Source organism: Wyeomyia smithii, chromosome 2 (genome assembly GCF_029784165.1).
Source record: "Wyeomyia smithii strain HCP4-BCI-WySm-NY-G18 chromosome 2, ASM2978416v1, whole genome shotgun sequence".
Taxonomy (NCBI): domain Eukaryota; kingdom Metazoa; phylum Arthropoda; class Insecta; order Diptera; family Culicidae; genus Wyeomyia; species Wyeomyia smithii.
The window spans coordinates 160,830,256-160,845,132 of NC_073695.1; the positions used below are offsets into that span (position 1 = coordinate 160,830,256).

Below are 14,877 nucleotides of genomic sequence, written 5' to 3' on the forward strand. Positions count from 1 at the left end.
GAAATGTCATTTACGTATAATATAAAAAGAAGAGGGCCCAGGTGGGAACCTTGAGGAACCCCAGAAGTTACTTCTATTGAGTTTGGAAAGGAATTTTGAAAGCGGACTATTTGTGTTCGTTTTGTTAAGTATGACTGCAGCCATTCCAAAAATTTTGTTTCAGTTCCGTATTTTTCGAGCTTGAAGAGCAATAAAGGTATGTCGATTCTGTCAAATGTCTTGCTAAAGTCCGTATAAAGAGCTTCTACGTGGTTGCCGTTGTCCATTACAGTCAAAGTGAAAGTTATGAATTCCAAAAGATTTGTGGTAGTTGATCGGTCTTTGTAAAAACCGTGCTGTTGAGTTGTAATTTGGTGTTTTATTTGCTGAAAGGTTTTTTCATTAATTATTGATTCAAATAATTTTGGAATGCATGAAATAATGGCAATTCCACGATAATTACGAATGTCAGATTTAGCTCCAGATTTAAAAATTGTCACTAAATATGAAGTTTTCCAGAGTTCTGGAAAAATTCCATTCTTCAGAGACATATTAAAGAGGTGTAGTAAAGGTGTTGATAGTTCTTCTGCCAAGTTTTTGAGAAAAATTGGTTGAGTTTTTGAGAAAAATTGAGAAAGATAAGTTTTAAATAAAACTAGAAGTGATGTCAGATGCTCTGTAATTTCATTCCCAATGGTCTTGGGTACTGTTTTGTCGTTTGTGCCATTATCAATCACTGATGAAAGTCTTTCGAACATTGCAAAATTGTTCAATTGGACCTTGCGTTTCCAATTTTGTAGTTTACCGAGGAACGCATTTAGGGAATCAATAAACTGTATAATAGTGGTTTGGCTACCTTGAAGTTTCAAGTTGAGCTTGTTAAAGGTACGTTTAGACTATTAGACATGTCGGTCTGATTTTGACCACTGCAGAAATCGAAAGTCTGCTCGATTTACCGTTCGACATACTTTGTCGAACCTGTTTTTATGACGGTGTTCACACTGCTTGCACAAATCGAAAGGAAGAACTGCCAAATGAATGTCAAATGAATTCTTTTCCCTATTTCAATATTTGCCAGCACACAGGAAATGAAAATAATGTTTGTTATAGAAAGCCAAAACAAAAAACTGAAAAAATCAAAGGTTGCAATGTTCTTGGAGTCGAACGAAAAAAAGAAACGTTCCTATTTCATTCGACATATCGAACGGCATGTCGAATCACAATATCGAATAGGTGTAAACGTAAAACAACATTGCATTCGATATATTTTCGAGCAATCAGCTCGAATCAAATGAAAAAATCAGATAGTCTAAACATACCTTAAGCTGTTCAAATATGTCAGCTAAATAGGCGAGCTGCATTATCCAATGAGGATTTTTTATTACAGCTAAAAGCTCATTCTTACCTTGAAGCACAAGAAAAGATTTCACTTCAGCCCTAAATTTGAATAATGGAGGAGAATCCGAACTGAAGGTACGTAGATTCGTACTTCCTTTTTTTACAAGCCATAGTTATTTCCTACAAATAAGAACATTATTTACAATGATGAAAACATTTGAGAACTTGAAACTTTACCAATCCTGATCGTACAGCTTAGCAACAATTGTTTCTAAATTCAACGAAAGGCAGAAGTCAATTGCTTGGTACACGTACGGGATGAAATTTTCTTTTGGATGTGCAGGAGAACACTGATACACGGGCATACAGTTCAGCATGTCCTGTGAAGGTGTGTGTGACGATTTACCGTCAACAAACACCTTTGACGTATGAATACGTATAGAGCAAAATAATGCGCATAAAACTGCTGCATGGGTTTTTTGCGAGCTAATTCATTGGACACTGAAAAAATGCGTCGTCAATCACAAAAGCGCATTACATGTGAAAATTTTCCACTTGCAATTCCCCCCCTGGAACGGTAAAATTGTTGAGATGACAACCACTGCATCTAAGTTGCCCCTGTTGTTATTGACTCTACTGTGCCCCAATTCTGATTTCCCCCACTGTAATGTTTTATTTGGCGCTAATCGCCATCTTGTGTTTTTGATCATAAAAGAGAATAAACATACTTTTATCGTTCTTAGTTAAATCGCGTGTTTCATCGTATAATTCCTCCTGGACTATCCGAAAACCACTTTAGGTTATTGGCCTAGTTCGCATTGAAGTGTATGAAATCGAAGTGTCGCGATGGTGGAGGAAGTGCAAAACGATCGATATCATGTGGCGTTGTTCGACGGGAGCAATTATTCTGCATGGAAGTTTCGTATGACGGTGCTGCTGGAAGAGCACGACTTGCTCAGCTGCATCGAACGGGAGGCAGTCGACATTGCTGAGATCCGTGAACAAATCAATGATAATGTGCAAGTGAAGAAGCAGAAAGAAGTCGCTCGTGGAAAACGGGTCAAGCAGGAGAGGAAGTGCAAATTCCTCCTCATATCAAGAATCCATGATTCCCAGCTGGAGTATGTTCAGGAAAAGGGTACTCCGAAGCAAGTTTGGGACGCGTTGAAAAGAGTGTTTGCTAGAAAAAGTATTGCTAGTCGTATGAATATTCTGCGGCAAATTATTAATTTGCGGTTCGATGGAGGGCAGCTTCAAAAACACTTTTTACGGTTCGATAGACTTGTGCGGGAATATCGCGGTACCGGTGCGGAAATGGACAATCTTGACGCAGTGTGTCATTTGTTGTTGACATTTGAAAAGACGTTTACAACTGTTGTGACTGCTCTTGAAACGATGCCAGAAGAGAATCTGACGATGGAATTCGTCAAGTGCCGGCTGTTAGACGAGGAGACGAAACAGATGGGAGTAGATTTCAAATCGTTGACCATGAAAAGTGACAACGCAGCTTCTTCCGGGTCAAAATTTGGTGGAAAGCAGGTAAAGAAATTCAAGTGCTTTCACTGTAAAAAGGAAGGCCATAAGTTGGCCGAGTGTCCGGAAAAGAAGAAAAAGAACTTCGGTCATGTACGGCAGAAAACGAATGCGAATGTCGCGGAAACTTCAAATCTGAACGGTGTCAGTTTCGTTGGCGTTGGTGGTGGTATTGAATCACAAAAGGCGAGGTGGTTCATTGGTTCGGGTGCATCCGACCACCTAGTGCGCGATCGGGAATTATTTTCAGATCTTCGTTTGTTAAAGAAGCCGGTAAAGATCGCTGTGGCCAAAGATAGCGAATCGATTATCGCGAAACATTCTGGTACAGTGAAAGTGGTATCGGTAATTAACGGGAAGCCGATTGATTGCACTGTCAACGACGTGCTGTATGTGCCACAACTACGGTGTAATTTGTTTTCGGTGCTGAAAGTGGAAAAAGCTGGTATGCGGGTAGTGTTCGAAGCCGGTAGAGCAAACGTTTTCTGTAATTCTGAACTGGTAGCTTGTGGTGTGCGCCGGGACAAACTTTATGAGCTTGATTTTTACGCAATGAAGAAAAGTAAGTGTGAGACATCGTTACTTTCGTGCGGCCAAATTTCAGAAGAATATAAGCTGTGGCATCGTCGGTTTGGCCACATAAGTGAGAAGAATCTGAAGGCTCTTATTCGGAACGAATCAGTAGAAGGTTTGAATCTGGACTCGGACAAGAACAGTGAAATGGTCGTTTGTGAGCCCTGTGTCGAAGGGAAACAAACGAGGCAACCGTTTTCGTCGCATGGTGAAAAACGTTCGTCGCGTGTTCTCGAGTTGGTGCACTCGGACGTGTGTGGCCCTGTAACACCGGAGGGACTGTATGGTTCGAAATACTTCGTGACCTTCATCGACGATTGGAGCCACTTTACCGCTGTGTACTTGATGGAGTCGTAGGATGAGGTATTGGAGTGTTTCACGGCATACGAGGCTATGGTGACGGCCAAGCATGAGAGGAGAATTTCCCGCTTGAGAAGCGACAATGGCGGTGAATACTGTGGTAAACGTTTCAAAGAGTTCTGTAGGTTGAAGGGGATTCAACAAGAATTCACGGTGCCTTATACTCCGGAGCAGAATGGCGTTAGCGAACGCATGAACCGGACTCTCGTTGAGAAGGCAAGAGCAATGCTTCAAGATTCGAAGATCAACAAGGTTTTCTGGGGTCAGGCGATCCAGATGGCTGCGTATCTGATCAATAGAAGCCCAACCAGTGCGCTGGATGCCAAAACGACTCCGTTCTAACTGTGGGAGTCACGTAAGCCGAATATTGCGAAACTTCGAGTGTTCGGTTGCCGAGTGTTTACTCACATCCCGAAAGAGCTGCGAAAGAAATTGGATCCGAAGTCGTGGCAAGGTATTTTCTTGGGGTATTCTCCGAATGGTTATCGCGTATGGGACCCGAAGAAGAAAGCAATTGTTGTGGCTCGTGACGTGGTTTTTGTAGAAACCGAAGCACCAGTGAAGGTGGTCGAGAGGAAGAATCCTGAGAACCAATTCTTGCTTGTAGCTATAGATACCGATGATTTGGAAGATCGAAACTCAGAACCGGATGAGCACCTGGAAGATAGAAACGCTGAACCGAATGAGGATGAATCGGATGACGAATATGGAAGCATCTTGGAAGATTCGACTAGAACAGATACCGATGCGGAGGCAGTACCAAACCCGGAGGTAGAAGCAGAGCCGGGAGAGGAATCGGATCCCTCTGGTGGAGTTCGGTTGTTACGAAATCGAAAACCACCGGAATGGCATAAAGATTTCGAATTCGAATATGCCGGGTTTGCGTTAAGTGCTTTGAACTATATCGATAATATTCCAAGCACAGTTGCTGATCTGCGTAAGCGTGAAGATTGAAGTCGCTGGAAGGAAGCGATCGAAGATGAGATGGATTCGCTAAGACGGAACAACACCTGGAAGCTGACGCGTCTTCCTGAAGGCCGAACGGCGATTTCCTGCAAATGGGTTTTTCGTGTGAAGCATGGAAGCGGCGAAGCTGGTGACCGATACAATGCGAGACTTGGGGCAAGAGGTTTCAGCCAGAGGAGAGGGTTCGACTATTCCGAGACATATTCTCCAGTGGCGAAGCTCGATACCCTTCGTGTTGTTTTGGCTTTGGCGAATAAAGAGCGCATGCATCTACACCAAATGGATGTGAAGACTGCGTTCTTAGACGGAGAACTCAATTAAGAGATATATATGGCTCAACCAGATGGGTTTGAGCAGGGGAACGGACTCGTGTGCCGTCTAAATCGTTCCTTGTATGGTTTGAAACAGGCATCTCGCGCTTGGAATGATCGATTCCATAACTTCATCGTGAAATTGGGTTTCGTGCGCAGTGAGTCGTTGACCATGAAAAGTGACAACGCAGCTTCTTCCGGGTCAAAATTTGGTGGAAAGCAGGTAAAGAAATTCAAGTGCTTTCACTGTAAAAAGGAAGGCCATAAGTTGGCCGAGTGTCCGGAAAAGAAGAAAAAGAACTTCGGTCATGTACGGCAGAAAACGAATGCGAATGTCGCGGAAACTTCAAATCTGAACGGTGTCAGTTTCGTTGGCGTTGGTGGTGGTATTGAATCACAAAAGGCGAGGTGGTTCATTGGTTCGGGTGCATCCGACCACCTAGTGCGCGATCGGGAATTATTTTCAGATCTTCGTTTGTTAAAGAAGCCGGTAAAGATCGCTGTGGCCAAAGATAGCGAATCGATTATCGCGAAACATTCTGGTACAGTGAAAGTGGTATCGGTAATTAACGGGAAGCCGATTGATTGCACTGTCAACGACGTGCTGTATGTGCCACAACTACGGTGTAATTTGTTTTCGGTGCTGAAAGTGGAAAAAGCTGGTATGCGGGTAGTGTTCGAAGCCGGTAGAGCAAACGTTTTCTGTAATTCTGAACTGGTAGCTTGTGGTGTGCGCCGGGACAAACTTTATGAGCTTGATTTTTACGCAATGAAGAAAAGTAAGTGTGAGACATCGTTACTTTCGTGCGGCCAAATTTCAGAAGAATATAAGCTGTGGCATCGTCGGTTTGGCCACATAAGTGAGAAGAATCTGAAGGCTCTTATTCGGAACGAATCAGTAGAAGGTTTGAATCTGGACTCGGACAAGAACAGTGAAATGGTCGTTTGTGAGCCCTGTGTCGAAGGGAAACAAACGAGGCAACCGTTTTCGTCGCATGGTGAAAAACGTTCGTCGCGTGTTCTCGAGTTGGTGCACTCGGACGTGTGTGGCCCTGTAACACCGGAGGGACTGTATGGTTCGAAATACTTCGTGACCTTCATCGACGATTGGAGCCACTTTACCGCTGTGTACTTGATGGAGTCGTAGGATGAGGTATTGGAGTGTTTCACGGCATACGAGGCTATGGTGACGGCCAAGCATGAGAGGAGAATTTCCCGCTTGAGAAGCGACAATGGCGGTGAATACTGTGGTAAACGTTTCAAAGAGTTCTGTAGGTTGAAGGGGATTCAACAAGAATTCACGGTGCCTTATACTCCGGAGCAGAATGGCGTTAGCGAACGCATGAACCGGACTCTCGTTGAGAAGGCAAGAGCAATGCTTCAAGATTCGAAGATCAACAAGGTTTTCTGGGGTCAGGCGATCCAGATGGCTGCGTATCTGATCAATAGAAGCCCAACCAGTGCGCTGGATGCCAAAACGACTCCGTTCTAACTGTGGGAGTCACGTAAGCCGAATATTGCGAAACTTCGAGTGTTCGGTTGCCGAGTGTTTACTCACATCCCGAAAGAGCTGCGAAAGAAATTGGATCCGAAGTCGTGGCAAGGTATTTTCTTGGGGTATTCTCCGAATGGTTATCGCGTATGGGACCCGAAGAAGAAAGCAATTGTTGTGGCTCGTGACGTGGTTTTTGTAGAAACCGAAGCACCAGTGAAGGTGGTCGAGAGGAAGAATCCTGAGAACCAATTCTTGCTTGTAGCTATAGATACCGATGATTTGGAAGATCGAAACTCAGAACCGGATGAGCACCTGGAAGATAGAAACGCTGAACCGAATGAGGATGAATCGGATGACGAATATGGAAGCATCTTGGAAGATTCGACTAGAACAGATACCGATGCGGAGGCAGTACCAAACCCGGAGGTAGAAGCAGAGCCGGGAGAGGAATCGGATCCCTCTGGTGGAGTTCGGTTGTTACGAAATCGAAAACCACCGGAATGGCATAAAGATTTCGAATTCGAATATGCCGGGTTTGCGTTAAGTGCTTTGAACTATATCGATAATATTCCAAGCACAGTTGCTGATCTGCGTAAGCGTGAAGATTGAAGTCGCTGGAAGGAAGCGATCGAAGATGAGATGGATTCGCTAAGACGGAACAACACCTGGAAGCTGACGCGTCTTCCTGAAGGCCGAACGGCGATTTCCTGCAAATGGGTTTTTCGTGTGAAGCATGGAAGCGGCGAAGCTGGTGACCGATACAATGCGAGACTTGGGGCAAGAGGTTTCAGCCAGAGGAGAGGGTTCGACTATTCCGAGACATATTCTCCAGTGGCGAAGCTCGATACCCTTCGTGTTGTTTTGGCTTTGGCGAATAAAGAGCGCATGCATCTACACCAAATGGATGTGAAGACTGCGTTCTTAGACGGAGAACTCAATTAAGAGATATATATGGCTCAACCAGATGGGTTTGAGCAGGGGAACGGACTCGTGTGCCGTCTAAATCGTTCCTTGTATGGTTTGAAACAGGCATCTCGCGCTTGGAATGATCGATTCCATAACTTCATCGTGAAATTGGGTTTCGTGCGCAGTGAGAACGATCAATGCTTATACGTGCAAGACGAAGGGGAGAGTAAAGTCATCGTTGTGCTCTATGTTGATGACATCTTGTTGGCTAGCTCGTCTTTGAAAGTTTTGGAAACCGTGAAGCGAAGTTTTTCAAAGGAATTTGAGATGACGGATATAGGAGAGGTGAAGCAGTTTTTGGGTATAACTGTGGAACGAGATTCCCCGAACGGAATGTTGGCTGCTTTATGTACGCGTCGTTGACCACGAGACCGGATCTTTCGGCAGCGGTGAACTATTTTAGTCAGTTCCAGTCCTGTCCAAACGAGAACCATAGGGTTCATCTTAAGAGAATGCTAAGATACGTCAAGGAGACTCTAGATGTTGGACTGGTCTTCCGTAATAACGAACGGGCACCAGTATTGGAAGCGTACTCAGACGCAGATTGGGCTAACGATTTGATTGATCGTCGCTCTGTAACTGGATGCATCTTCAAGCTTTTCGGCTGTACTGTGAGCTGGATAACACGAAAGCAGCGGACAGTGTCATTATCGTCGACTGAGGCCGAATTATTTGCACCGCAGCTTGCCATACGCTATGGATGATACGCTTGCTTCGGGATCTTGGACAGAAGGTGGATGATCCGATAGTGGTGTATGAGGACAACCAGTCTACTATTCGGATTGCGCAAGAGTGTCGTGATCACGGTAGGCTTAAGCACGTTGGCGTGTCAAAATCGTTGAAAATCTGTCCACGTGGTATGTGGATGGCCCCTAACGGAGCAGCGCCAATAATAATGATACAATTCGCTATCACCATACAGAGGAACGATTTTTTTCTCTGCTTATTTATGAAACCGAACGCTCTCTACTCAACAAATTGGTTTCTCCGTCAAGAAACGGATTTACGTTAATGAGAACTTAGGAGTGACTGCCAGAGGGCTAAGGGCTAAAGCCTTGAAGATGAAGAAGAACGGTAAGCTGCGAGGCGTTTTTACAAGGAACGGTGTTGTGTACACTGGAATGATGACCGTGAAAAACAATGCTGATCTGGACGGATGATGCTGTAATTATAATTACCTTTCCTTTCTATTTACTCTATTTCTCCTTGTTGTATCCTAGAGATTCTCCATGATTCCATCCTAAAAGTCTACGCTTTTTCGCACATACCTTTCCTAAACAAGTTTTTCTATTCCTTTTCTATCCCTTCCTTGCTTTCCCTTGTTTCCACTCCTAAAAGTTATCCTGCTTGATGTTGGATGCTGCTTTCGTTTATCGGATGTTGCTGTTTACTCTTGCTGTTACTGGACTTGTTGCCGATGCTGATTGGTGTTGCTGATGCTGGTTGGTGCTGTTGCTGGAGGATGCTGTTTCTCAACCTCTATGTTTCTGGATAGTGTAATTTCTGTGGCTATTGGCATAAATCGCAGTTTTGGATACAATGTTTTACCAAGTACTTGAAATAATGTGCCTCAAAGTAGAAGACTGTTGCTAACTGTGGCTGTCTTGGAATGTGTAAGGTCAGTCATGAATGTTTTTGCTTTGCAGTTATATTTTTTATTGTTAGTTTAATGAAGTGGTCTAGTCTATCTTCTAAGAACTGTGGTTATCTTTTCTGACAATGGCTCACTCATCTAATAGTAACACCTCTGCGAATTTTTGTATACTGGGAATAGTGATGAAAGCTGCTTAATGTCCCATGAAACTCTCGATATGTTCTATGAATAGCCAAAGCATCTGCGCTCGTAAGCTTAGCAAATTGGAGAAACTGCGACAAATTTCTTCGATCTCAAATGTTGATGTTGCCTGCATTTGTGAAACCTGGTTGCGTGAGGAGATTAACGATGCAATTTCGAATATTGCTGGCTATAATTTGATCCGCAATGATCGAAAAGGACGAGTAGGAGGAGGAATAGCAGTTTACTTGAAGAAAAGCGTAACATTTCAGGTAATAGCCAAATCGTCTTACGATGGCGATCCACATACGGAGTTTTTTTACAACCCTCCTGGCATCGACTGTAGCGAGCTTTTGAATTCACTGTTAATGCAGTTTGGTTGTGGCTATAGTCAATTGTGCTTTGTAGGAGATTTCAATACAAGTCTTAAATACTGAGTCTACAAAGTGTAAAAGATTCATCGATTTATTATCTTGTCACCGTATGATCAGTCACGGACAAGAGCCAACATTTTTTCATCAAAACGGTTCATCACAATTATATCTTATTATCACAAATAACGAACTAGAGGTGCTAAAATTTAATCAAGTAGGTACTCCTGTGCTCTCGAATCATGACTTATTTTTCGCATCTTTGAATATCTCAGTAAATGAGTCTACCAGTACCGTAAACTATCGCGTAACAATAATGTTGATTTTTGTGGGTAGACTCTGTAAATTCACACGACTGGGTTTCCTTCTACAGCATAAATAATCCCGGCATTCTAATCAATCTTTTGAATTCCAATATAAAGGACTTTCACTAAAGATTTGTTCCCTTGAGAACGTTTAAGCCGAAAGGAATATATAATTATTGGTTTAACCAGGACATTGGCAAAGTTTTAGTTGACAGAGACTTAGCTTATAAACAATGGAAACTAACTAGAAATCAAGCGTCGCACATTTCATACAAACGTTTACGTAATACGGAACTTCCTCAAAAAAAACTATGGAGTAAACTGAAAAGTATAGGTGTAGGTAAATCAAAGGAAAGTATTCCAGTCAACTTTGATTCAAAAAATCAATACCGCATTCATGTCAAACTATAAGCCCATACGAGGTGACGAAAGCGGTAACATAAGAAATTACGAATGGGGCTCCATTCGGTTTTATGAAGTGAATGAGTTTGAAGTTATCAATGCTATTCATGAGATAAAATCCTATGCCGTTGGGCTTGATGAAATTCCACTTAAATTTTTAAAAATTTCTTTACCACTTTTGCTTACTCCCGTAACGTATTTGTTTAACCAAACTAATGTTTCAGGTAATTAACCCTCTATCTGGAAATATTCAAAGGTGGTGTCAATCCGGAAAAAAGCTTTAATTAACACTTTAGAAAATTTGCGCCCAATAAGTATTTTGTGCGTCCTTTCTAAAGCGTTTGAAAGATTGTTAAAGAATCAAATGTTTACATATTGTAACGAAAATTATTTCCTTTTACGTTTTCAATCAGGTTATCGCCCTAGGCACAGCACAAAAACTGCAATGCTGAAAATATTGGACGAAATTGGACTTTTGGTCGATTGTGGTAAGCCTGTTGTAATAATCTTGCTTGATTTTTCTAAAGCATTTGATACAGTTTCTCATGACAAGCTTTGTAAGAAACTGGTTCGAAATTTTGGGTTTCCGTGTGATGCTGCTAATTTAATTAAATCGTATCGCAGTAATCGTTTTCAGGCAGTCTTCAACAATAATCATCTATCATTTTTTTCATTAGTATCTTCTGGTGTGCCACAGGCTCAATTCTTGGACCTTTACTTTTCACCTTGTACATCAATGATCTGCCTAGAATTCCCAAATATTGTTAAGTACACATATACGCCGATGATGTACAGTTGATTTTTGACTGCTGTGATCTTTCAATTGAAACCATCGCTTCAATCAATGAAGATCTGAGCAGCCTATTAACCTGGTGGTCAAAAAATTCTTTATCTTTAAATGTAAATAAAACGTTCGCTATGATGATAAAAGGAAATAGACAGTTGATGAAACCAAAACCTGCAATGAATTTAGGCTATAAAATAAATTCAAATCTTGAATGGGATGATTATTTATCCGGCCAGTGTGGTAAAATATATATGACAATTAGTAACCTGCAGCTGGGAGCAAATTTTCTAAGCAAGGAAACAAAATTAAAACTATTTCAAAGTCTAGTAATACCACATTTTATTGAAAGCGATTTTTTACTGCTTCAAGCATCTGCTCGTTCCTGAAGCAAATTGAGGGTTGTCCTCAATGCCTGTGTTAGGTTTGTTTTTAATTTAACAAGGTTCTCATCGGTTTCACATCTACAGCCGCAACTTATTGGTTGCTCCTACGAAAATTTCTGTAAATTAAGATGCTGTTTATTCATTTTCAAACTTATTGAAAGCTGCATGCCAGTTTATTTGTTTGAAAAACTGATTCCCTGTAGAAGTACGCGAGCAAGAAAATTTCATATTCCCATATACCGTACAGTTAAATATGGTAACTCGTTTTTCGTAGAAGGTGCAGCTATATGGAATTCACTTCCCAATAGTTGAACTATGGAGAAATCGGCGACAGTTTTTAGAAGGGGATGCATCGAGCACATTAATTCAATGTAAATGTTTGTTATATAGTTGTAAATTGAAAATTGTGTGCTTTACTTTTACTTGCCACTATAGCCACTTTCTCTACTACCATTATTTTTTATATATTGAAAAAGGCATTGTCTTAAGTTACTGATTGATAACATAATAATAATAATAATCCAACTGATGGAAATGCTGTAGTGTCGTTGACTCTCAGCTGACCTGAGATGGACGCTGATTGAGATGAAGGTTCTCGCAGCTCTAGCGTTCTTCCGCCCTCCAGCACCAATCCAAGAGTTGCACTTCCAGGTACTTTCCAATGACTTCTTTGCTTGCAGAACAACTACTCTGTTCCGGTTCCAGTGAAATAATATCCGAGGTAGACCTTTCTGATCTGGCCAGACGTGGGAGAATACGGTTGATGCTGATTTTTATATTTTTCCTTCCAGGATTTCTAATAAGCCTTGTTACAAAGTAACAGAAAAAGGTCCCAATCATAGCTTTTCTGTATAACCACCGGTTACAAAACAAAAGGTCGAGAATCCGAATGTTGCACCAAGGCTTTTCTCTTTTACCTAACAAACTTCGATTAGCCGATTAAGTTCTCATTTGCCTGACAAATTTCGATTAGCTAATTAAGTTTATTAGACTAACTTTGCAAAATATCTCTTATTTGCAAAGCCATATTACATTTTGTTCAGTTCAAAATTGATTTTTTACTTAAACCAGCCTAGTTATTAAAAAAATAGATTTTTTTTACTGTACTATAGAAATACTGTTTAGATTTGTAGGGGTAGGTGCAATTTCTAATATTCTTTGAACTAGAACTTCACAAACTTTTTATTTGAATACTCACGTTCCTGATGAGCACTTGCTACGTAAGCCAGATCATCGAAATGTACCAGATCGTAGCCACCCATATTAGCGAGCTCAGAGTCCGAATAACCCAGTGTTAGTTTTCCTCTGCGAATAAGTAAAACAAATTAGTATCATTTAATTTTTTATAAACTTTACTGTAAGTCACTCAATGTTCATTTTTTAAATAAATCAATAAAATATTCGTTATAAACCCGGCGATACGTAAACTATAAAATCAACTGAGCACAATACAAACTAAATTTGTGGAATTTCGATTTTCAGTTGTAAACTGCATTTGAAATGCTATTTTTTAAAGTCACTCTTTAATTTTTATACATGCAATCTTGAGGTTAGACACGTGATAACTTTTAAAATACTATCAAAAGAACAATACAATTACATATTACTAGAAAATAACAACGATAAGACGAGTCAAAATTGTGATGAATGTTGAAATTTGCATATAATATCGAGAAAACTAAAATAAGATGAATGCTTTCCAGAAAAAATAAAATATATTATTCATTGAATGCAATAGATAGTAAGAATTGCGAAGACATTATTTATGCGGACTTTAGTGAGGCATTTAATCGCATCGATATAACGATACTCTTCATACTGGTATTAATTGATGTATTTATTCAAAAGATTGATATTTTGGCTTGTAGTCTAATGAATTGTGTTGATTTCTGCCGACGTTGTGTGTTGAACCGACGTTTCGGTTCTTTCATCGGACCATCATCAAGGCCCACAACATATTTAACATTTTAGGTACAATTGGACTTGCATTAGGACAAAAGAACACTATACGACATTGAAAAACTACTCACTCGAGACGGTAATAAACAAGATGAAATATTTTTGCAAACGTAGATCATGCCCCGCAATACCACAAATGTTAACTCCCCATCTTCAACATCTTTCGAGGTCGCGTGATAACCTCACTTTCCCCCCGCAAGATCACTGGAAAGGAAGTGCCCATCACTTAATCCCACGGCCAGAGTTTTCCAACCCAATAGGGCCTCGGGACCCTCCACTACCACCGCATCGGCCAATCTAACTACCCGAACCTTTTAACCGGGAAGATCGCAGCAACAACCTTTTTCCATACAGTGGAATATCAATGGCTACTACAAAAACCTTGGCGACTTAGAACTCTTGGTGAGGGACTACTCCCCCGTTATAATTGCTTTACAGGAGGTACATAGAGCCGATCCATCACATATGAACCGTACACTCGGTGGAAAGTATCGCTGGATCTATAATTGCAGCCAATCTAACATCTACCATTCCGTAGCGATTGGCATATCAGAAGACATACAATTCTCCCCGATGCACATTGACATTAATCTCCCAATCGTCGGTATAAAGTTAGATTACCCTTTTCCGATAACGGTTGTAAGCATTTACTTGCCCAACGGTAAAGTTGCCGACCTTCACCCCAAACTTCAGCATACACTAGAGAATATTTCAGGAGCACTTTTAGTTCTAAGTGACTCTAACGGACACCATCCTTCATGGGGAAGTCTAAAAGCCAACCACCGCGGCTCTACTTCCGCCAAAGTATTGGAAAATTTGGACCTCGTTGTTCTTAACGACGGTTCGATGACATTTATCCATGGACAAACCGAAACAGCGATCGACGTATCCGCCGTCAGTTCCTCCATTGTTAACAGGTTCATGTGGAACACTTTGGAAGACCCGGCAGGTAACGATCATGTCCCTATCATCGTCTCTATGGGAAACAATACCGCAGAAACATCTCGTCGCCCTAGATGGTTATACGGCCAGGCCAATTGGGAGATGTACACTAGGGTGGGACAAAAAACAAATGTTAGCTCCCATGTACTTTTCGTGTTCCTTATGGGTCCCATAACATCTGGGTATCTTTTCAGATCGATCGGTGAAACGCCCGATTTGCGCCCGATTTTTAAAGTTTCCATACGATTTTATATGGGAAAATCCACTTTTTCAAAACTTATTCTCTATAAATGTCCAGTTGCCTCCTAAAAATATATAAATACATGATATTTGTAGGAAATTTTCCTGGAAAAAACTCTTCTGAAGACCGTAAGGCGCTACAATGCTTGTAGAAATAGCTATTCACCCCAAACTGATTTGATGTCTGGCGAAC

The 14,877-nt window shown here is 41.3% G+C and overlaps 1 protein-coding gene across 1 annotated transcript in view; it reads right to left on the minus strand.

The window, feature by feature from the left end:
* LOC129720162 (aryl hydrocarbon receptor) overlaps positions 1-14,877 on the minus strand; it is a 74,547-nt gene that overhangs the window by 4,448 nt on the left and 55,222 nt on the right. Inside the window, exon 5 of the mRNA XM_055671597.1 lies at positions 12,742-12,848. Coding sequence (XP_055527572.1) covers positions 12,742-12,848 — 107 coding nt within the window. The remainder of the gene's footprint in view (positions 1-12,741; positions 12,849-14,877) is intronic.